The 24,017-nt window shown below is 40.2% G+C and overlaps 1 protein-coding gene across 2 annotated transcripts in view; it reads left to right on the forward strand.

Annotated features, from left to right (window-relative positions):
• Positions 1-24,017, forward strand: part of Nlg3 (Neuroligin 3) — a 266,900-nt gene that overhangs the window by 239,520 nt on the left and 3,363 nt on the right. For both annotated transcript variants that reach the window (XM_076539725.1, XM_076539723.1), the window contains exons 4-9: positions 4,494-4,609; positions 8,286-8,518; positions 13,759-13,971; positions 14,118-14,256; positions 21,783-21,934; positions 22,022-22,134. In XM_076539725.1, the coding sequence (XP_076395840.1) occupies positions 4,494-4,609; positions 8,286-8,518; positions 13,759-13,971; positions 14,118-14,256; positions 21,783-21,934; positions 22,022-22,134 (966 nt within the window). The remainder of the gene's footprint in view (positions 1-4,493; positions 4,610-8,285; positions 8,519-13,758; positions 13,972-14,117; positions 14,257-21,782; positions 21,935-22,021; positions 22,135-24,017) is intronic.

Raw genomic sequence — 24,017 nt, forward strand, 5'->3', positions numbered from 1 at the left:
TAGAAGAGTATGGATTAGTCAACGTATAAAATACTGAACGTTCATAACTCTCAGCACTAGTCAGACACTTAAAGTCCAGATGTGCTCAGCCATAAAATCGCAGCACTTCAATTAAGAATATTTGAACGTCGCATTTCGTTAATTTAAAGTCCCCATACAAGGGCGTTGAAACAGCGCAGAGGGAGAGAAAGGGCGTAGAGTTAACGACGCGCCTGTATGAAAGAGGGTGATCGTAGTGAAAAAAAAAGTTTCGAGGCGGCATCGCGACGCCTGGCCGCGGGCACTTTCAAAGAGGAAAAGGCAGCAGGATGGAAGACGCAGAGGAAACGATGGATCGATATTGCTTTATAACGTTTGGCTGCCCATTACCGTGCTGCGAAATGACGTATAGCTGCCAGCGAAGCAGCAAACGCACACTCGGGTACCTCTGCAATAATCATGTGTGCACACGCCGTGTGTATCGATTGCAACATTGTCTGATAGACTCTTTAAGGTCGTCGTTAACGAATCTCTGTTACTAATGGTTCCCTGTGAACCGACTAGTTATGCGCGAGCTACCATTGCGATCGAAGTGTTTAACGAGGAAGGTAAATTGTTTCTGAATACGAAAACTCTGCCATACGTGTGTCAAATGTATGACCTGTAAATTTCGAGACAGTGGAATATCGTATTTAGAAGAAAAACTTGGGTAATTTAAATATAGACCGCATAAACATTGCAGCGGGAAGGTAAGCCGCTTGCAACTTATGAATATTACCGAGCTTAAGCTTCTGCTTCCTCCGCGTATTTCCGTCAGGAAAACATCCTTGATATTGATACATGCGTTAGCGAGAAAAAAGAATTGAGTACCTAACGAGTTGTAATTGGAATTCGATTAATCAGCCATTATTTCTTTTGTTGCAAATATGACGTTGAAAGCATTATTCCGTGAAATGTATTGTCTCGAATTTTTATTCGGAGACAGTTGAGGAAAGAAGAGCGATTCGAAGTAGGCGTAATAATGGCACGCGTTACGTCGCTCGTAACTCGCACGCTCGCATTTTTCTGTGTCATGTAGGTTATCAGGATAATGTATACCACGGAAACTGGTTATGAAGTGTCACGGCTTCCTTTTCTCTCTGTTTATGTACACGCTCGGAATTTCAACAAAAGAGCGGATCAATTTATGCCTACGGCTTTAATGTTAACGACTGTAATAAAAACTCGGGAGATTTTATAATGCCCGGGGATGAAAACTTAAGACAAATAAAAGACATAATCTGACAAATAGACTCTCTTCGTTTTAATTAAATATGAAAGGTTCTTCAGGATACTCGAGCTTTATTACGGCTTCTTTACGCTCCTTCCAAGTAGTACAAATCAATAATTATGACACCGTCCGTGTTGACGCGGTCTTTTGAGAAACTTTGCGAGTAAAATATGTCGTAAAACGTGGATTTACTTCGTTAGATTCATGGAGGACTTTTACAAAGTTGAAGAATACAGCAAATCTGTTTAACTTTCTTCTGATCGAATATTAATGACCGAGTTTTACCGAACCTTCAAATAACTGTATCTTTACCGAACAAGTAGTATAAGTAAATAATTATGTAAACAAGGTTTCTGTTTTATTCAATTTTGAATCGATATTCCAAAATTTGGTATACACTTAAGTGACGGATGCAGTGCGCCATCTTGCCAGGAACCTAACGGGACACATGCATATTAATGGGTGAGTTGACAGGTTAATTTTCCCATGACTGGATATCGAGCAGCTACAGCCCGTAATAGCATCCCGGCGAATATTACAAAACAGAATCTTTACCTTCACGGCTATGAAAATGAAAACTGTCGAGAGCATTTTTCCACGGTATTAAATACGGTATTAATTTTCTCAGTTTGACGACAAGTTAGTGGAAAAGCTTATGGAGCTCTTTAACACAGAAAAATGGAGTTGCGAAATTTTTCGTGTTAGCAACCTTATGTTTGTTCGTTTAATCGTTACACTGTTAGACTGCTACATAATAATTTAACACTGTTAATAATTTTATATAATGAATTTGATCAACCTAACCTAACCTAACCTTATGTTTATTCGTTTAACCATTACGTTGCTACGTAATAATTTAACACAGCTACATAATAATTTAACAGTGTTAACAATTTGATATAATGAATTTGATCAACTTATGATATAAAAGTAGAATACTTATGAATATTGTTAAGATCACATTAATAATGTGAAATAGTTCACAATTACTCAAGAGTTGCTCAGATTGTATCAAGAGTACAATTTTGGAGAACTTGAGGACTCTGATGATAAGAAAGAACTTGAGGACTCTAATAAATCTAACAATGAGGTCATTGAAGTAGATTATTCATTTAACGTTCAATTTTCTTAAGAGTACAATTTTTTGGAGAACCTGAGGACTCTGATGACAAGAAAGAACTTGAGGACTCTAACAAATGTGAGGTCACTGAAATGGATTATTTATTTAGCGTTAAATTTTGGAGAACCTGAGGACTCTGATGACAAGAAAGAACTTGAGGACTCTAACAAATATGAGGTCACTGAAATGGATTATTTATTTAGCGTTAAATTTTAGAGAACCTGAAGACTCTGATGACAAGAAAGAACTTGAGGACTCTAACAAATGTGAGGGCATTGAAATGGATTATTTATTTAGCGTTAAATTTTGGAGAACCTGAGGACTCTGATGACAAGAAAGAACTTGAGGACTCTAATAAGTCTGACAATGAAGTCATTGAAATAGATTATTTATTTAACATTCATCTTTTCCAAGAGTAGAATTTTTTTAAGAACCTGAAGGCTCTAATAACAAGAAAAAACTTGAGGACTCTAATAAATCTGAGGTCATCAAAGTGGACTATTCATTTAGCGTTAAATTTTGAAGAACCTGAAGACTCTAATAACAAGAATAAACTTGAGAACTCTAATAAATCTGAGGTCATTGTGAATTATTCATTTAGCGTTCAATTTTGAAGAACCAGAAGACTGACAATAATAAAGAACTTGAAATCTGAGACCATCGAAGCCTATTTATCTAGCGCATAGCCGTCAGAACAATGTATGCAAATAAGAGAAATGTGTACGTACTAAGAGAAACCGTCAGTCACCGTCAGCCACTTGACTGACGGACACTGACGCTGCAAAGGGACGTCTAAGCTGCTTGAACGTAGACATTGATGATAGCTTAAGCTAATGGGATAGTGGATCTTGACTGGCGATAAGTAGCATATTCGAGTAAGGTTCTCGAACGCGTATCGACAGGTTTCACCGATTCCATGAAATCGTTCATACAGACTGTCATCGAGGATCATGATCGTTATCCTCGATACATTAAGGTCCTTAGCTATACCGTTTAATCTGTGTGTTTGATACGCTTCGGCTGTTGACTTCGCACTCTCTGTTATCTCGGATTAAAAAGTTTATTATTCTACTTTCCTATTCGTTAAGTTTCGCGAGTGTTCTCATTTCTTCTTGGCGAGTTTAATATCAACTTTGTTTGTCTCCGCTGTTCTAGATTCTCTTCGTGATAGCAGTTCTGTGACTCTTGTGCTTCAATTTGTAGTTCTGTTTTCGGACTCGAATTGAAGTTTTAAACTTGTTAATTAACAAAGCTTGAAATAGGTAAATTAACAGATCGAGTCACATTTCCTACCAATTTTTGAGACCTCCAGATCTCTAAATGTTTAAATTTCTATATGAACTTTGCACCACCACAGAGTTAAATTTGAAAAATGTATACATTTGTAAAGTTCCACCCCCAATTTTGAATCCTAAGTGAATCGTAGATAGGCAAAAGTGTTATGGCGTTGAATCCTTTGACCGGATATGAAGATTAACGACTCCGAAGTTTCCGTTTAAACAACCGGAGGGGTTGAAGCTTTTGTTCGTAACAACGTTATCGCGATCGTCTAACGAAGCCAGCCGAAACCGCGATAACCGGCTTATCCTGAAAACACTCAAAGCCTGGTATCGAAGCTTCGAAAGAACGGGAATCACGGGCTCTCTTCTTGATAATGATGTATCTTCGCTAACTGTCGCGATAGGATTACTTCGTGCTCGACGAAACACCATTTTGCCGATGTACGAAGATTAACGATGCCCGAGATTTAAGTGACTCCGGGAAGAAATCCTGGATGGAATGGTTATCGGCTTGCCAACGTCGGCTTCGTGAAAAATAGCGTTTGATCAGTTTCCGCTGATGAAAACGCTATTTCTCACGGAATTGATCGATCTATTTAGATTTTCGAATTTGAACAAGTTTGCTGTTTGGCAAGCAAATTCGAGTGGTTTTCGCATAACCGTTTAAAACATTCGTAAACTGAAACGTATGCCACTTCCATGCCAAGAACGCGATAGTTGGCTCCAGTACTTGATTTTTCTGCGATAATAGCATATATCACATTTTTTGATGCGATTATTTGACGCGTTGCTTTAATCAAACGTAAGTTATGACCGTGGGCTTATTACTTTTCAATTGTTTCAGGTCTACTATTTCATCGCAGTGTTCTAATGTCTGGCAGTGCGCTTTCTCCATGGGCACTGGTGAGAGGAGCCGCAAATTACGCTCTGCAAGTTGCCAAACACCTAAATTGCTCGTGGGTGAGTACCGCCTGGAGTGCATTACATTAAGGTCTCCAGTTCGGTGACAACTCCGCGGCGAATAAACCGCCGGCAGGCTTCTCCTGCAAGGGAAACAATTTCCCTGCTACCTTGCTTAACGCTCTGAACGATATTTCACTTCTTTCAAAACTTGCGCCGACTTTGTTTAAGAAACTCGCCGGCAAAATTGTTTACAAAATTAGAGGAAAATTAGATTACACTATGAATTGAAGATGTTGAAAAATTTAGAAAAAGAAACTGAGTTTGAAAGATATTGAAAGTAACTAATATTGGAAGACTAAGGTAAATTAAAAATATGTAAAATGTGGAGGGTTTTATTTAAAAGCGTCAGGTGTTAAACTATACTATAAATTGAAGATGTTGAAAAATTTAGAAAGAGAAACTGAGTTTGAAAGATATAGGAAGTAACTAATATTGGAAGACTAAGTAAATTAAAAATATGTAAAATGTGGAAGGTTTTATTTAAAAGCGTCAGGTATTAAACTATACTATAAATAGAAGATGTTGAAAAATTTAGAAAAAGAAACTGAATTTGAAAGACATTAGCAGTAACTAATATTGGAAGACTAAGTAAATTAAAAATATGTAAAATGTGAAGGGTTTTAATTAAAAGCGTCAGGTATTATTTCATATATTCAAACATCGTTTCCAGTTTAATTGTATAGGACAGGAAGTTATATCTAGTGTTGTATCACTCGCGTTAAAACGTGCAACGCGACAAACTCCCAACGGGCGAGTCGCGCGATGTCCAGAGCGTATATTAGCTTAATTGAAACGCGTCGTTAATATAATTGGTAGTGTACAACTAACGGACACAAAAACAGTCGTTCAGTCGGCTTCATTTGATAGTTTAATTTATATCTACGTTTTCCCATGTGTAATTCGATTCGTCCATTTACGATCATTCCAAGTGTAACTTGCACTCGTTCTTCAATTTTACTCGAATTTTTAAAATGAAGTCCAAAATCGACTACCATAACATTTAATAATGTAATATTTTGTTACACTGAAACATGAAACTTTCTTTGTGATATGATTAGTTCATACAGCAAGAAAATTAACCCCTTGTACTATGATGTTTTTGTCAAGTGCGTCAGTCATAACTAATTTCAGCTATAACATGAAAACAGTCACAGAAACTTGAAATGTTATGTGAACTTGGTATCATGCAGTTGACTATGCAAATTATAGTTGGACTTGAACTCCAAATTGAAATGTATTCAAAATTCGAGTAAAATTGGTCACAGTCAAAATATAAGTGCGTCAGTCTCGTCCAAATAGTGTAAGATGTTAAGTAAATTCTTGAATTCATAAGACGATCGATAAATTTACTCTGAACACATGAATAATATCTGCTAATTAAATAACGAAAAGCAGGGTAATAAAAAGCGCAGTTCAAATTTACAGAGTTTTTAAAAAGTTAACAGCAGCTTGTAACGGGGCTCGCTTTTTAAAAATTAAAAGCATTTCAAGCAGAGGTAATTTAATTTCAGTTTATTTTAATTTTGTAAGACGACGCTTTAACGGAAGTATTCTGTACAATTTTAATTTCATTTCCTTTTAGCAAACGTTGGATTTAATTTCCTTTATGATAATTGATGAAATAACTGTAATGAAAGTTTGTAAGAGTTCTTTTGTAAATGAGTATCATTTGGAGAAACGTTCGAAGCTAAGGAATTCTTGCTGGAGCTATCAAGTCGTTCTACTTTTTAATTAGTCTCTAATGTTTTAATTGCGCGTTATAACTTGTTCACTAATCACTTCTCACAATCTTTATGTTCAAATTTATCAATTTCGAAACCTTTCCTGTCTCCCAAATCCGAATTACTCTCTCAGATTTGTTCAGCAATTTCCCTGAAACTCGATTCTGCAACGGTGTATGTATCTCGAAAGAATCGCGATTTTATCGAACGCTATCGAGAGGCAATAGCAGCGTGGCACGGATACTTGCAACCACTTTGCTGTTATCCAGAAAACACCGTTCCAGATAGGCGAGCCTAAACAGCCTCTCGATTTTCAGCCGATTGAAAATAACGATTAAACGCGAAATCGGGATAAGCGGGCTCGTGGATTGTTTTCCAGACCACTCCTCCGACTCTGGCCACCCTCGTCTCTTGTTTCAGGTCGAGTAGGGGAAACAAACACAAAAAAAAGAATGAAATCGCGATGGACGAAATGGAAAACGGTACGGGATTATGTTATGCCAGTCGATACCCTCGCTGGAATTGATTGAATTTGTCGCCGGGAAAAATGACGAAATTAATTTCGTTCCGGGATTTGAACGACTGGTCGACGCAGTTTTAGAAATCGTTTCATTGTAAGCGGTGCTTTGAATTTAGGTCGATGATCGCGTTACGGGGACTTCTGCAGGAAATATTAGTATGGTCTTTGTGAAATTTTCAACGGGAAAACTATGGACTTTGATCAGATTTTGAGATCTAGTAGAACGGATTTGATTTTGCTCTTCCGGAGCGCTGCTAGTAGTACAAGTCAACGGTTATGCCGACATTCGAAAAATCAAGAATAAGTGAACTTGCATTATTTACATATGAAAAGTTAATCTTAAATATGGTTTAGCTTTGGTACACGAACAGCCATGATCTTAACAAGCATTGAAGGTACCACTGGTAATAAAGAAAATTTTGTATTAATAATCTAATGTAATTTCGCTTTCCTTTGACGTTGTGCGCGATCGAAGTAAGGACAGTGAATCGATTGATCTGTCTAAAAATCTCGGGTAGCTGACGCGTTCTCGGAAACGCATTAGCGAATCAGGGTAAATGGGAGTTAGCGTGACGCAATCGCGTCGTTCCAAAGCGACGATTCACTTTAATTCGGCTGCACGCAAATGAATTGCTTTAGCGTCCGCCCTGTAATCGCCTTTGGAAATCCTGCTCGAGGCGGATCGCCGCAATCGAATGTCGAGCCGAGCTGTCGCGTCGTGGAAATTCGTCAGGGAAAACGGCGTTACCCTCTCTGCGATCACAGCTAGCAGCGTGTGAGAGGGTGCAATCGGCCACGCGAGCGATTCGTTCGCTTAACGAATTTAATCGGCGGCTTAATATGGTCGAGCACGCTAGCCGGAAACACCGATTCCGCGGAAGAGTTTCCAATTTTCGATTGAACACTGTTGGTACAGAAGAGAGGAAGGGTGAGGCTTGACAATTTCGTTGGAAAACCCTCTCTCTCGCTCCCCTTTTTTTTTGGAGGGGTTGAAGCGGCCTCGTTTCGCGCTTCCCGATTGGTATTCTCTCGCCTGCAGCCCTCGCACAGCCTCTCCAGCAACTAAACCGTTAAATTAGACTTTTGTTGGAGCTCCTTTTTTGTTTGAGTTGCTGGAGTGCTGTTCGTTCTTCTCTCTCTTTTTTTTTCGTTTTTCTGTTTTCTGGTTTTTGGTACTTTTGTGAGGTGGTTTTTGAACATTGCAGTATGCTACGAAATTCTACAGGATGTAGAACTTTCGGGTTTCCGCTGGTGGAAAAATTGGAACGACTACTTTATTGATCCGAACTACGGTTTTTATGCTTTCTTCTCTGCTATGATATTTTTGTATATACATTTTCAAATTCTGGGGTCCTCAAACTTCGCATGGGGTCGCACTAGAAGCTCAAAGATCTCTCGCAATCGATATAACTCATTAAAATTTCCTTTTCAGGCGGCGGGAAATTCGCAAGCGTTACTCAGGTGTCTGCGAGAGGTGCCACTGAACGCCCTGGTGTCGGTGCCGGTGAAGGGGTTGGAGTTCGCCCCTGCGTTCGGTCCCAGCATAGACGGGGTCGTGATAGATCCAGGAGATCCCGAGGATCAGGACTTCACCCTGCAGGTCGACACGATCAATACGTTAAACAACATTCTGCTACGGAAGGACGTCGTGGCCAAGCTCTCAAGGTATTTCCGCACCCTCTTTTCACCGTTTCCACCCTCGTATTTTCTCTCGATCAACGGTTCGTTCCGTCGGAGGAGTACCACCCTTCTTTCGCTGCCAAGTTATCGATTTTTCCGGCTGTACAGCGAGTTGAACAAGAAACGGAACATTCTTTTTACTTCCTTTTTCTTTCGTTGCACGAATGCGTTCGCTGCTTTACGCGCCCCTTCAGTGATATCGTTTACTTGTCTGACAGAGATTAGACGGTTTAACACCTTCATTTTTCTCTCTTAAATTTTTATTAACAAGATTCATTTGAAGTTCACGTGAGGGATGAAGTAGTTCTTAATTATTAAATGAAAGTTGTAACCATTTGGAATATTTAATTATCTAAGCTTAATTATCAAAGCTAAAAGCATCGAAAGCTGTCAGGTTTCCCGTCGTGCATCAACGTCAGAAATTTAGTACGTATCATCTCTCAACAACCCCTTTACTTCTCCGTTTCACCGTCAATCGCACCGCGGAACGCAATAAACGCTCGAAAGGAAGCAATTTCTCCCGCGGCGACCGCTGAAACCAGCCACGAACAAAACGAAAAGAAACGACTCGTTTCGCGAGAACGAAGATAGACCGATTGAATCAGCGAACTGTTCGCGAAACCTCTAATTCCCCGACGAATTTCGTGCACCGCCATTCGATACCTCACGTCGAGGAGCTGGCTTTACGACGCAACATTTCGCTTCCACTCTTCTTAACCAAACATTCGTTTATTATAAAATTCCACATCGATACACGTTTATTTTATAGTAACATTTAACCTGGAGTCTTTATATTCCCAACCGCAAAATTTGTGGAGACTCGAGTACCTTAGGAACCTGGAGTCTTTATATTCCTAACCTCAAAATTTATGAAGACTCGAGTATCTTAGGAACCTGGAGTAGTGTTTGTATTCTTAACCTCAAAATTTGTGAAGTAACTTGACAGTGACTCGATAGAAATTATTTCGTTAGGCTTATTTGAAGAATATTCGTGAACTATAACCTTTTCACCCCTTTTTCATCTCCAGTTTTGACGCGCGCGTGCCCCATTTCCTTTTTTGTCGTTTCATCTCGACTGTCTTAGGGAATCTCGGAGTCTCTCTCCTTCTTTATCGCCTTCCGTGACCGTGTACTTTTCTGCTGTCTCTTTTTTTGTCTTTCTGTAACGTTTATTCTGGCCTGTTCTCTCACGTTCCTCCATCGTTGCGCCAGATTACGACTCTTTCCGTGACAGTTTTTATGACTCTTTGTCTCTAACAATTTCCTCTGTCCGTCAATTTTCCATAGGCACAAAGAATGAAATTAAACAACGCAAAGAGAGTCATTCTATTTACGATCTTCTTTGTCCACGATTTTATTTCCAATTAGTTCCATTTCGGTGGCAACTTTTTTGTCCTGCCGGAATATTTTACGCGGACAGTTCCCGGTAACGAAGCACCACGCAATGAAATCCAGATTTTTCCCCGACTTTTCCAACTACCTTATCTCGGTGGCTTTCCCCGCCAGAACTTTGTTACCTCCGACAATTTTCACCGACGTGTCCAAACTCCTCCGGGAGAAAGAAATTCTCTCAGTTAAATTTCCCGTTTAACGAAATTTCTCCGCTGAATCAAAATGTCGATCCTACACGTGGACAATTTTCGGCGCGGAAAGAAGTCGCGAAAAACCGAGGGAAGATCGGTTTACGCCCGCTGAAAACTCATTACTGGACTCTGGTTAAGGGAGGATTCCAGAGGGGTTGTTCTTTCACGACTGTGATAAATAGAACGTTTTTTCGCGAGCGTCACTCTATGGATTTCTTCGTTTCACCCTCGACTTCTCCATTTTCTACTTTGCAACCTGCTCTCACCCCCTCGCACCACTGTTTCATCCCTTCGAATACATTGTCCTTTGGTCTCCTCCCTCTTTTTTCTCTTCCTTTATCTGTTGAACTCTTTGTCCTCACCCTTGGTCCCGTTTTTCGCTCGTCATTTTTCTTTTCATTCGAAGACTCGTTTTATCATTCCTATTCGTTTGCTCTTACAATTCCACCTCGATTTTCAATTTTTAATCAATAATCTCTTAACATTCTTATTCTATTTACTTTTTTCTTTCGTTTTTAATACGGTTAATGTTACGTTAGCAACCTTATAATGTTTTCACAGTAATAATTTCTCTATTATATTTCTATTACATTTCTATCAACATCATTTCTGTTATAATACTTGCGTTATTATTATAATACTTCAATCATCCAATTGCATGATCAATTAATTATTCAGAACATCATTTCTGTTATAAATAATAAATTTAGAACATAATTTTTATTATAAATTATCTTCAGAACATCATTTCTATTATAATACTTGTGTTATTATTATAATACTTCATTCAATCATCCAATTGCATGATCAATTAATTATTCAGAACATCATTTCTGTTATAAATAATAAATTTAGAACATAATTTTTATTATAAATTATCTTCAGAACATCATTTCTATTATAATACTTGTGTTATTATTACAATACTTCATTTAATCATCCAATTGCACAATAAATTGATTATTAAGAATTTTTTTTAAATTGTTACCTGTCCCATGATAAATTTTAAATTATTATTTAAATAATAGACCATAATTCCCAGAAACAGTGATTCTATAAGTCCAACAAGAAGCGTAATCAAAATCGTTTGGGTACACGCTCGCTTAATTACTGTTTTTCCGTGTAGCATAGGCATTCCGAAAACACCATTTCGCTTGCTAAGGTAATTCAACAATGGCGTCCGTGCTTGGCAATTTAACGTGGCAAGACTGAATTCGAGTATTTACGGAGCACCGTGCTGCCAAAGAAAAATGTTTTCGCTCGCGAGAAAAAGGGAAAGGAAAAACAGAGAACTCGCACACATAAAGGCAAACGTGGCCTGTGATGAACATAGAAAGTTAAACACCGTTCGAGATTTAATTTCGCGAATATCTAGCGACAGCGGCGATGCTTGAAAAAAGTCTCTTTGCGGAGATTCGTAAGAGAAAAGAGTCTGCGGTATAAAATCATTTCGGTGCTCACGAAATTTGAATACCTCTAAATTCTGCTTTTTATCGTCACAAAATGTTACGCTTCAAAAATGCATTTTTATATCCTACATTCGAGCACAACATATTTTTGTATTCTTCTTATCTCACATGTTGTGCAAATGACATTAATATCATAAAATATATTTTTGTATATATTCCTTTTATATAGCAAGCCATGCAAATAACATTAACATCACGAATTAAATAAATGAAATAACTTGTTCGAGCAATTCATCCTAACATTAAACTTGCAGATGTTTTTACGTTTACATTCCTGAAGACAATTGAATTCCATGAATACCCCATGGCCGAATTTGCCTGGAAGGGGTCGAACGAGTGAAAAATGCACGTCACGAAGCGGGTGGCAAGTTAAATTTTCATTTTCCCGGAGACGAGCGAGACGAGACTCTCAACACTAGGATGACCGCCTTTAATTCAAAAACGCGCCACGCTCTCCACCTGAAGTCCGTGCCGGCCAACTTGGATACCCTTGTTTTTCCATTGAAAGGATACACGGTGTACGAAAGCACTTAACAAAATGGAATTAGAGAAGCCTTTCAAGTTTGCAAAACGGCACCCCTGTGAATTGCGTAAAGTGTTACGAGACTCGTGAAAAGAATTCGAGAGTGTTAATGCATCGCTTGCAGCATCGAAACGTGCGAATTATTAAAATTTGTGGTAGGGAACGATTTCTTTATTTTAGGCGGAAGTAAGAAATTGTGAACTTGGTGGTATTTCCACGCGTAGTATTTTCACGCGTGGTATTCTCACGCGTCGTATCTCCATGCGTAGTATTATCACGCGTCATATCTCCACGCGTAGTATTTTCACGCGTGATATCTCCACGCATGGTATTTCCACGCGTGGTATTTCCACGCGTGAGATCTCCACGCGTGGTATCTCCACGCATGGTATTTCCACGCGTGAGATCTCTACGCGTGGTATCTCCACGCATGGTATTTCCACGCATAGTATCTCCACGCATGGTATCTCCACGCGTGAGATCTCCACGCGTGGTATCTCCACGCATGGTATCTCCACGCGTGAGATCTCCACGCGTGGTATCTCCACGCATGGTATTTCCACGCGTGAGATCTCCACGCGTGGTATCTCCACGCATGGTATCTCCACGCGTAGTATTTCCACACGTCATATCTCCACGCGTCGAATCTCCACGCGTAGTATTTCCACGCGTGGTATCTCCACGCGTCGTATCTCCCACGCATTGTATCTCCACGCGTCGTATCTCCCACGCATTGTATCTCCACGCGTAGTATTTCCACGCGTCGTATCTCCACGCGTCCTACCGTCCCACCGTCCCGCCCTATATTCCCATAATCCTCAGAACGTCCTCTCCTATTTCCCGCGAAAGAAATTGTGAACTTGCAAAAAGCATGGTGTCTTGAATTTTGAAAAAGAATGCACCTAATCAAAAGAGCGATTAAAAAATCTGAACATCGTTTTGAACGACCTTCGGTGTCCCAGAGTTTTTTCTGTTCGGCTCATCCTTTGTCAGGGTAACCCTTTGTTCCTTTGTCATCGCGTTTCTTTTCGATTCTCTCTCGTCCTTTGATTCGTTCCCTCCAGCATCCACGGATTCTCTTCTTCGCTGCACTTTGCAGCCCCTTTGGCCCTGTTCCCACGATAAATGAATGCTCCGCCGGGGTTTAACGCGACCAGACGCGTAACGACGATGTTTAAAGGGGAATGGAAATCGTCGACGAGCGTTCTTTGCACAGACGTCCTTGAATGCCTCGCGAATCTCAATTCCCCAGGAACCGATGAATGCTGGATGTTAATTTGTCGCGAATAGACTGTCTGCGGTGAATGTTTGCCGAAGAATTGCGGGGGAAATAGAAGGCTGAACCTCCCTGTAAGACTACGTATGTACGCGTGTGTAATTACGTTGTGAAGTTAATGAAGGATCGAGTGCAGCGAAGAGAACACAATATACTTTGATGAACACTCTGTGTACCTTGTTTCTGTTAAGATATTAAATCTCAAACGAGACTTTCATCAACGGCGGACCGGATTTATCCCTCTGTGATCATTACGTGTTCCACTTTCTGTTCGCACGGGGTTACACGAATTCGAGCTTAATATGCTCAATTTATATGACATTGCGTTCACAATTTATATAAATTTTTTATCGAACTTTTGTCCTGTGTTAAAGGTACGATCTGATGATTGGTGTGGTGCGATCAGAGGCGTATTTCGCTTTGACGGCAGACGATGCACAATATGGGATCGAAGCCGACAGGAGGACAAAGATTCTGAGGGAATTCGTGCGAAACACCTACACGTATCATCAGGCGGAAATTCTGGCGACGATAATTAACGAGTACACGGACTGGGAACGACCCGTGCAACATCCAGTCAACATAAAGTGAGCTTCTGAAATAATCTCGCACTATTTTTAATTTACACATTACAATAAAATCTTCCTAACTTAAATCTATATATTGTCCTCAAAAAGTATTCGATTTTGAATTTAAAATATTTGAATCGCCAAAAAAATGTGAACTTGTTCAGGGACGAAACCTTGGAGGCGTTAGGGGATGCAAACACGGTGGCGCCAGCAACGAGAACAGCGGACCTACACAGTCAATCGCATAAAAACTCTTACCTGTATGTGTTCGATTATCAGACGAAGTTCGGGGACTACCCTCAGGTAAGTTTACCAGTAAAATAAATATAAGCGTAAAAGGCTGTGAAAATAATTCGTAATGTAATCACGAGGCTGTCATTAACCCACATTTCGCATATTTTATTGCTAACGATGATACATTACGCTGTTTCATCGTACATTCACCGCGCACCCTCGTTCATTCAAATTTAAATCCCATTCTTCATCCCCGTACATCCGTTTCCACCCTGACGTTTCCTACCTTGGCGAAAGACGTTCTCTATTGTTGGAACGTGAACCATGAAATTAAGGAAAAATTGTCGTATATTGATGGCAGTTCGATCCTTTCAAATTTATTTCATTTTTTTTGTTCCTTGTATGGTGGTGAAATCTGCTGTGAAACTTTTGAATGTTTTGTTTGAAGATCTTGCAATTTCTACAACATTTCCACTGCTTCGTTATATTACTGCTTCAAGCAATTAAGTATTTCGACTCAAGGGGTGTTTAAATAAGAACTCGCGCTTCTGTGAAAAATTTACTCGTTATCGTAAATACGAAGTTCGTTTAAGGTAATATAAATTAAAGGTACAGGATTTAAATTAACAGTTTTTCCTTCGTTTAATAAATCTGTTCACCAGCGTAGACATCGTAATGCAGGAAAATAAGGAAACATGGAGGGTATTTTTCAACCGAAAGCAAATCTTTCCATGAAGAAATAACGTAGGAAATCGTAGAATTTTTAATGAAAATGTGAAAGGGTTCTCTCATTTCCAGAGTTTCACAACTTTCGTAAATTTTCATGTAAAATTTTATCTCCATTACATTCTTTATTGTCGAATAAAATTGTCGCTTTTATTTCGCCGCAGAGATGAATATATCATCTTGTAAAATTTTTTTACCATAAATAAAAACCTCCATTTCCCTCCTGATTCCAAGCACAATTTGCATACAGAAAACGACGAAAAAACCTTCCATTTTTTCGGGAAAGAAAATTCGTTATTAATTTAGCACGTTATTTCTCTCGTCGTCCAATCTATTTTACAATATCCGAGACAAAAAATTGTTTCCTTTCTCCCGAAGCAGGGTTGCCTCCTTATTACCAGATGTTGATTATTAAGCGCGACACAATTTGTTTGCCTCCTGAGGCAGGTAATTTTGTGGCCGACAGCTCGAAGCCATTTCAAAAATGAGCCCTGCAATGGGTGAGGAAAGGTAAGGTCGACGGGGGTAAGTCGTTCGAGGATTCGTGGCAATTTTCTGAAAGGGTGGCTGCGCCACTTACGCATCCAATATGCCGCGGGGCGTATGTTCTCCACGAAACTGTGACCGCGGAGCAAATTTTTCGCCGGGTGTCTGGTTATTTTCCGTCTAATTACCTCGTTGCCGCGGATAAAGTGTCGCGAGGGGGGTGTAAGGCGAATTTTCGACATCCCCGAGCTAATTTTTCCTCGATGTAAACTTCGGATGGGATAGAACGTTCTGAAGGTTGTGAGCGTAGATGGCGGGACGGTGGGACACGGGGGAATAGAGGGCGTGACGGTGGGACGCGTGGAGATAGAACGCGTGACAGTGGGATACGTAGAGATACTACGCGTGGAGATACCACGCGTGGAGATACCACGCATGGAGATCTCACGCGTGGAAATACCATGCGTGGAGATACCACGCGTGGAGATACTACGCGTGGAGATACCATACGTGGAAATACCACGCGTGGAGATACCATGCGTGGAGATACCACGCGTGGAGATCTCACGCGTGGAAATACCATGCGTGGAGACACCACGCGTGGAGATCTCACGCGTGGAAATACCATGCGTGGAGATACCACGCGTGGAGATACCATGCGTGGAGATACCATGCGTGGAGATACCATGCGTGGAGATACCATGCGTGGAGATACGACGCGTGGAGATACACCGCGTGATAATAGGACGCGTATATGTAGAGTATGTTCTTCGATCATAATCTTAATTATCCACGAATTTGTATATTATGATAAAAGTGATAGAAGACGAGTGTTAAAGAACGTGTTATCTCATAGTAGTCGGAATAAATCCGTGAGTGACGTTAAGATGGTGTCCAGTTGCATTTACGCGACTAAAAGGATTACGTTCACGTCGTCGTGCACGATGACCTCGTTAAAACGACGAGCAACGGTCGGAAAGGTTGTTAATTTTTTTCCTGATTACGTTATGCCTCGTGTTATACCTCTGGTCGTTACGATAATTAAGTTTATTGTCCTCGTTATCGTTACTTTCAGCGAATCTCGCGAAACGCACCTCTTCGGTTGCAGACCTTCCTGGGTATCTTCGATGTTTTTAATCGTCCACTTTCGTGAAACCTCGTTTCTTCCTTTCCTTTTTTTTTCCTCTTTATTTTTAACGTTCTTAGAGACGAAAGTTTCGCTTTGAAAGGCGATCAAACTCTACAGCTGCATCGGGGCCTTTTAAGTTTTCAAACTTTTACCGAGGCTACACGCGATGTAAAAGATTTGCTTTGCCCGTTCAAAGTTAATTTCAGTTTGGGGGAAAAAGGAGAGGTAAATGGGATTTCTGACGCTGAAAGGATTCCGCGATCGATGCATTTTTCGATCAACCGTTGTGTAAGCTTTTTTGAAAGCATTCGTTGCAAATAAATGAAATATTTTGCAAGAATACCGAAATTGCCGTGTTAAAAGAAGTCTAAATTAAATTTCGCAATTTATAGAAATCGTTTGTTAATTTGTCCTCCGGTTTTTGTTATCATTGAAATTCGTAATAATTATCGGGACACGGAATCGTTAATGTATTCCGGCAACGTATTTAATCCTGCTTATCGGTTTCAAAATTGATCAGCGCATCGTTACTAAATAATCTGTGAAACGAGCGTGGCGTCCGTTCCTTTTTTCCTGCAATTTTAATCCGTTACGATAACACAGGAAATCACGAATTATAGATGCAAATTGTTCGTCGAGCTGCGACCTGCAATATTCATCAGGAGGATTTCCGTTTATTAATTATTCGTTTTCGGAATTCATTGACGCGTCCGATACGTTCGAAAAAAAAGGGATCGATCATTATCGGTCCGTCAGCTTTCCCGTGAATCCCTTAATCTGTAGAAATAATTCTTCGTACACTTCCGGCGAAATCAAACACCAGAAGATTTCTCGATAGCAAAACGCTCGCAACGAGAATGGCCGGCAACTTCTCGAGAAGTTTAAATTCAGCCCCTCCCTCGATCGTCGCTGATTTTCCTTCCCTCTCTATCTCCCCACTTCCTGTTTCCTGTTTTCCTTTTAAACTCCTTAATCTTGAAAAATAATCCCCGCGCTGCGGAGAAACTAAAGCGATAAAAATCTTGCCGTAACAAAATGTTTTCAAACCGGGAAATCTCGAAACTTTCGAACAAGTCAAATCTCGCTCTTTCTTCCAGCGCAACTAAGATCTTAACTTTCTGTTTCGTCCTTAGGCTCTCTTTTTTTAAACATTTATCACCGAGCTACAACGTTTAGAAACGTCCTTTCAAAGGGACGAAGAATAACGAGCTTTCTGAACAGCTACATTTTCACGCGCGCACGTATCGATTTTCTGAAGCTTTTCGTTTCTTCCTTTCTCTTTTTTTAAGGTTACGTCGAGCGCAATCGTTCGCGTTTCACACGCGCGAATCTCGGAACTTTTCGGTTCTTTTCAATTACCGCACCCTTTAAGCCATTTGTGTACTGGGGCGATCGGGGAATAAAAATTGAATCTATATTGTATCGTCGCATGTAGTATCTCCACGCGTGGTATCCCCACGCCTCGTACCTCCACGCGTCGTATCTCCACGCGTGAGATCTCCACGCATGGTATCTCCACGCATGGTATCTCCACGCGTGGTATCTCCACGCGTGAGATCTCCACGCATGGTATCTCCACGCGTGAGATCTCTACGCGTGGTATCCCCACGCATGGTATCTCCACGCGTGGTATCTCCACGCGTGAGATCTCCACGCGTGGTATCTCCACGCAAGGTATTTCCACGCGTGGTATCTCCACGCGTGAGATCTCTACGCATGGTATCTCCACGCATGGTATCTCCACGCATGGTATCTCCACGCGTGAGATCTCTACGCGTGGTATCTCCACGCATGGTATTTCCACGCGTGGTATCTCCACGCGTGAGATCTCTACGCATGGTCTCTCCACGCATGGTATCTCTACGCGTGAGATCTCTACGCGTGATATGTCCACGCGTGGTATCTCCACGCGTCGAATCCCCACGCGTGGTATCTCCACGCATACTACCTCCGCGCGTAGTATCTCCACGCGTCGTTCCTCCACGCGTGGTATCTCCACGCGTCGAATCCCCACGCGTGGTATCTCCATGCGTAGTACCTCCACGCATCGTATCTCCACGCGTCCTACCATCACGCCCTCTATCCCGCGTCCCACCACCCCGCCATCTATCCCCATAACCTTCAGAACGTCCTCTCCTATTCCCCGCGAAAATAATAATCGTTAACCTCGCTGATAAACCAACATCCGCCGGCGAACCGAGACGGAAACGCCGAGTTCTAACGTGACACATAACCGATCACGTTACTCGTTGCATCCCTCCAGCAAACTCCTAGTAATTTTACAATTTCCCCTAGCGCATCCGTTTCCTGCGCGAGAAGCGACGCGACCAAGATTTACCGCGCGATGTACACTCGTGTACCACCAGGGGTGGCAATAATCGTTCCCGGAAATTCATCTCCCCAGTTTGAAACTGTTCCTCTTTTGGGATGGGGTGTGTAGTTTCAGACGTCAGATACGTAAGGGGCGTGTCAACGGTGTCAGCGTCTAGGAAGAGCTTGAATTATTACACGGAAAACTTTCTTGGAATTCTTGGAGACGTGAAGAAAAGCGTCAGGTTGACAATTTTTGTCGTTGTTTTGACGTTGGAATGTTTTAGACCGTTCCGGGAATTTGTGAAGTTTATTAGATTTTTGGGGAAGTTACGGGCGAACGTTTGTAACGCGATAACGTATAATAGTGGAGTATTAAAATGATAATAAAGGAGCAATATAATGTGATGTAATAACATTACGTGGTACAATAACATAGCGTGATGAAATAATTGAATGCATTATGAAAATATATGAATTGGGATAGAGAGAATTAAGAGTATTAAATTTTGTTTGTAATTATGCATATTTTAACACGGTGCAATGTATTAATTATGTTTAATAGATTTTAATGTATTCCCAAAAAAGGGAATGTGTTATAATTAAATTGTAACAGAAATCGCAAACAGCAAAGTTTAGAATCGAAAGATGATTAACGGAGTTGATATAAACTCTTTCAGCGTAGATTATCCGCTTTTATATGAGGGTGTTAATGCTCTTCTCTATGGTTATTGCTCGAACGCTCGAGGCGGCGTTCAATCGATGATCTAAATTTAAATTTAAACACGCTCCCGCTCGCCTTTGATGTTCCCTCGCTCTCGTAACACGATCATCTTGCACGTTTTTTCACCGTTTTTCTTGTTCTTCTGCCCTTTTGTCGAGCGCCAAAAAATTCCTTTCGTTTTAACGACGGCTGATTGTTTGGATAAAAATAACTTTCAAAGCGATCGCCTTTTCTCTCGAATCCTCTCATTATCGAGATCAATTACCGACGGTTGAAATTTCGTCAGAGGTTTCAGATTTACTGCATCTGCCTCGGATATTATTTCTCGCGAATAAAATATCAAATTATATGACACCTCTCTATTCTGCGATTTAAAGAACTGCATTCATTGAAACGACAAAGGATATCGATAAAACTGCTCAAATAATTAAAAGTAGCATATTGGTTCAATTAAAAACATTTGAATATTCGTTGAAATAAGAGAAAATGGAATTGTAAGTAGTCGAGGTAAACGATTAAGTCTCACTTTAAATTTATAACTGACAAAAAAGATTAAGCTGCTAAATTAAATGATCATTCATTCTCGTTACGTGGCTACATTTCCACAGTTGCGGCTCATGTTTGAAATAATTATCCACGACAATTTACCTTCATTATTTATGAGTTTATAATTTGCAATGAAACGAAGATTACCTTGTTGCGCTGCTAATTTAAACAATTACGTTAAATTTAATTGCTAATGCAATGTGTCTATACAGCTTCGCTAGCCAGCAAATATACGTGAAGCCTGTGTAATGATTTAATTAAAAATTATATTCCTTATTTATTCAAGAGTTAAATATTCAGGAACATGAATTGAAAAGTGAAGATTATTTTAACAAAACCATTGTGAATGTATAATATTGAGATAATAATCCATCAGAAATTTCCTTCCTGAATCTGTGTAGTAATTTACAAAGGATGTTTGCAAACATCCATTTTGACTCGGGGTAACAGTTTCAGTAGTAAAATCGATATGTCCTCCGGACACGTCGATATCCTCGATGATCGAGGCGTCCTCGCCATTACAGATGTCTCTTCCGGAGTAGCAGCTGTTAGAGCGAACTCTGTTCAACTTTCGAAGCAGTTCCGCCAACTTTCATCCCCTGGTGCGGCTTAAGATCGATCAGCGTGCAGTTTCGAAGCAGGTGTACACACGATCCTCGCGTTCCTCCCAATCCGCGAGGACAGGTCTCATCCACATCTCTGTTCTTTTAGATCGCTTTCAAATTTCCTTAAAAATCTCGTCTGAAAATCGAGCTTCATCAACTTTCATCTGGATAACTTTGCTAATAAACATTGTCACGTTACTATGTAAATATGATTCACATATGTATAACATATGATTCACATATGTGATACATTTCAACTTGAGAATTATTTTATTACACCATTGCTGTAATTACAGTCTTCTACCAATCTCTAATAACATTTATTAGAGATCCTAATAAATGTTATCCACACTAATTTTATTAACACTAATTTTATTGACAGTAATTTATCACACAAACGTTGCAATAAAATTAGTAACATTCCTATAAAAAAATGTGAGAAGATAAAAAATTGCAAAAGTCTATAAGAAGCAACGTCAACCAATTGCTACAAAGAGTTGTTTCCGTCAGAAGGTTGATTTTCCCCACGGAAAGGTTTCGTGTTATTAAATAATCTTACGTACCCTTTCTTCGCCGGTTTTCACGGACCGGTTGCTTAATTATATTTCGCGAAACAGGCCGGGTTCTTCTATTTACCCCGCAGCTTTCATCCACGCTCGCCACTCTGTATTTCTTCGTCCGTTTTAATTACGAATCGCCATTGTTTACCGCGGCCCGGGCTTTACCAGATTAAATTTATTCTTCGGCTCACCTGACCCACTACAGACTATTTGCTTGCCGCCAGCTAACATTGTACTCTTCGTCCGTGAAGATTCGATTCTCAATCTTTTATGAGGTTGTTTCTAGCCCTTCACGGATACTGCCTCTTGTTAGCTCTCGGCTTTAAATCGATACCCGTCCGCTACGATTCGTTGCACGCTCAAATAAGAACTGAAATTGAATCTTCAGGTTAGAGATATGTGTTTTAGTCATTTTATGATGTTCGAAAATTTTGAGGTTATTCGAAGATTTGCGAATTTGTGAATTTGTACTTAAAAATCTATCAAAGTAAATCATTTAAAAATTGCAGAAGCCAGGCTGCATCCACGGAGAGGATCTGCCATATTTTTTTGGAGCACCCTTAGTAGGAGGTTTGTCTCACTGGCCGAAAAATTACACCCGAGCGGAAATAGCACTGTCCGAGAGTGTGATTCTCTACTTAACGAACTTCGCACGCACCGGGTGAGTCATTGAACAGCAATTTTATCGCTGGATATTGGAAACTACGGTCCGATAAGAAACTAACGATTATCCATGGTGTCTCGACAGGAATCCAAACGAGGGTACACCGGATGTCGGACCTCTCAGACCCGAGAGAACGAAGTCGAAGAACATCGAATGGATCGCTTACGAGGCGGTGCACAAGAAATACCTAAGTATAGGTGAGTCCTTAGAAAATAGTTTTTAGACTGAAGTTGAAAAGAGCTTTTCGATCTACTAGAAATCTTCTCGAAGTTCTACAAACAAGAATGTTCAATTTTTTTTATAAAAAGTAGACGTTTAAAAAAAATATTTTTGCTAAAATTAAATCATTTTTTGTTAGAAGACCAATGTCGTTCTGAAAACCTCAGTTAATTTTCCTCTCCAGTTTGCCTTCGAATTTATGGTGATTTCATTCAAGAAGAAAATTTCCCACATAAAGTCGCATGATTTTGCAACGTACGATAAAAGCTTTTCGTAGGAAAATCAATTTAGTGTGATGAAGACGTGTCACCCTTCAAACAATTCCATTACAATTTCTCCCATCTCCATTTCCAACATTTTGTGCTGATTTAACGCGACATTTTGTATACGTAATTATGCATAAATAAGCAGCAACTTTCGCAAAGTCTCTTGATAGTGTTAGATCTGAAATATCCTGTTAGGTGTAAAGGTCTGAGCTAATAAAGTTAAGCAGTAAACTTCGAGCTTACCAGCGTAAGTCTTTAAAAGCTCCGCTTAATGAAAGATATTGATTTTTACCCTTCAAACGTGAAGCTTCGGAAGTGGTTATACTCATAATTTATGGATCAAACACGTTGCTACATTCGCCTTATGCAAACTCTGGCTGCTATCATACTTAATCAACTTCTACCGCTGGTACTCCATATTTCGATTCCCATGATGCCCTTCTACCGTCTGCAGTTTCAAACTCGTTCCATTTCAGAAATGTACGATACGTCTGCTCAAAATGGGAACTGCGCCCTTTATAATCATGTAGCTATTCAATGCGTAGCAATTTAACACGTGGTGATTCGACGAGTAACGATTAGAAGGTGTGGCTACGCGGCGCGTGAAATTGCAATACATATTACACCGCGTAGAATTTTGTAATGGCCGGAATGTCGCGTGGAATTTTGCACCTGGATCTCGTGGATTTGCAACGGAATTTTATAAACGAAATTATTATTAATGGACGGAATTCTTGCGCATTACGAATGAAATTTTATAACCGGGATTATAAGACAAAATTACGATGCGACCTAAACCGGGAAATTACAACGCGTGGTCTTACAAACCGTGAAATTACGAAGCACGAAATTAAGAAACTTAACTGCGATAACTTAAAGGCTAATAATGAGATTAAATTCGAAAAAATGCTATTTCCTCCGGCAACGTTTCGCAAGAAGATCTTGCAGGGTCTGAACCGGAAGCAGGAATCATGATTTAATCCGATTACCGTCTAAAGTGTGTATAATGAAGTGAGTCTCAGGTATACGGGCACGCACTTCGTATATGTGTAACTAAGAGGATCAGCCATGATTTATTTGCATAATTCTCGTTCTCGACGAGGAACGAGAATGGCAGTCCGTCACTAACAAGCCCCCAGTAACCGAGAAGTTCACTTTCGCACTGAATTTCATGCTGCTCTTCAAATTGCATCCATAACTTTGAAATGAAAAGGCGACGATCTAGCGTCACCTGTGTCCCCGTGGATTTCTCGTAATCTTTCGGCAATCTGAACCCTTCCTCTTCGTCGAACCCCTATTTCCGTTCCCGGAGACCCAGGGAAAAGATCGATAGAAAACGTTTAGCGAGTTATTACCCTTCAAAATTGAAAGCACGTAAATTCACGAGACATTTTTATAATTTTAATCACCCTATTCTAATCTGGATTTTGACTTACAAACCTACGTTTCCAAAATTAAATCCAATCCCGAAACAATAGAATCGTAACATGGCGACAAGAGTATCGCAGTTAGGTTTTCGCGTGGTTCCATCTGCGTCGAAATCGCGTGTCGCGTTAGCAAGAACAAGCGAGAAAGAAAAGTCTGGCAGGAGAATC

The sequence above is a fragment of the Megachile rotundata genome, chromosome 14 (assembly GCF_050947335.1).
Source record: "Megachile rotundata isolate GNS110a chromosome 14, iyMegRotu1, whole genome shotgun sequence".
Lineage (NCBI taxonomy): Eukaryota > Metazoa > Arthropoda > Insecta > Hymenoptera > Megachilidae > Megachile > Megachile rotundata.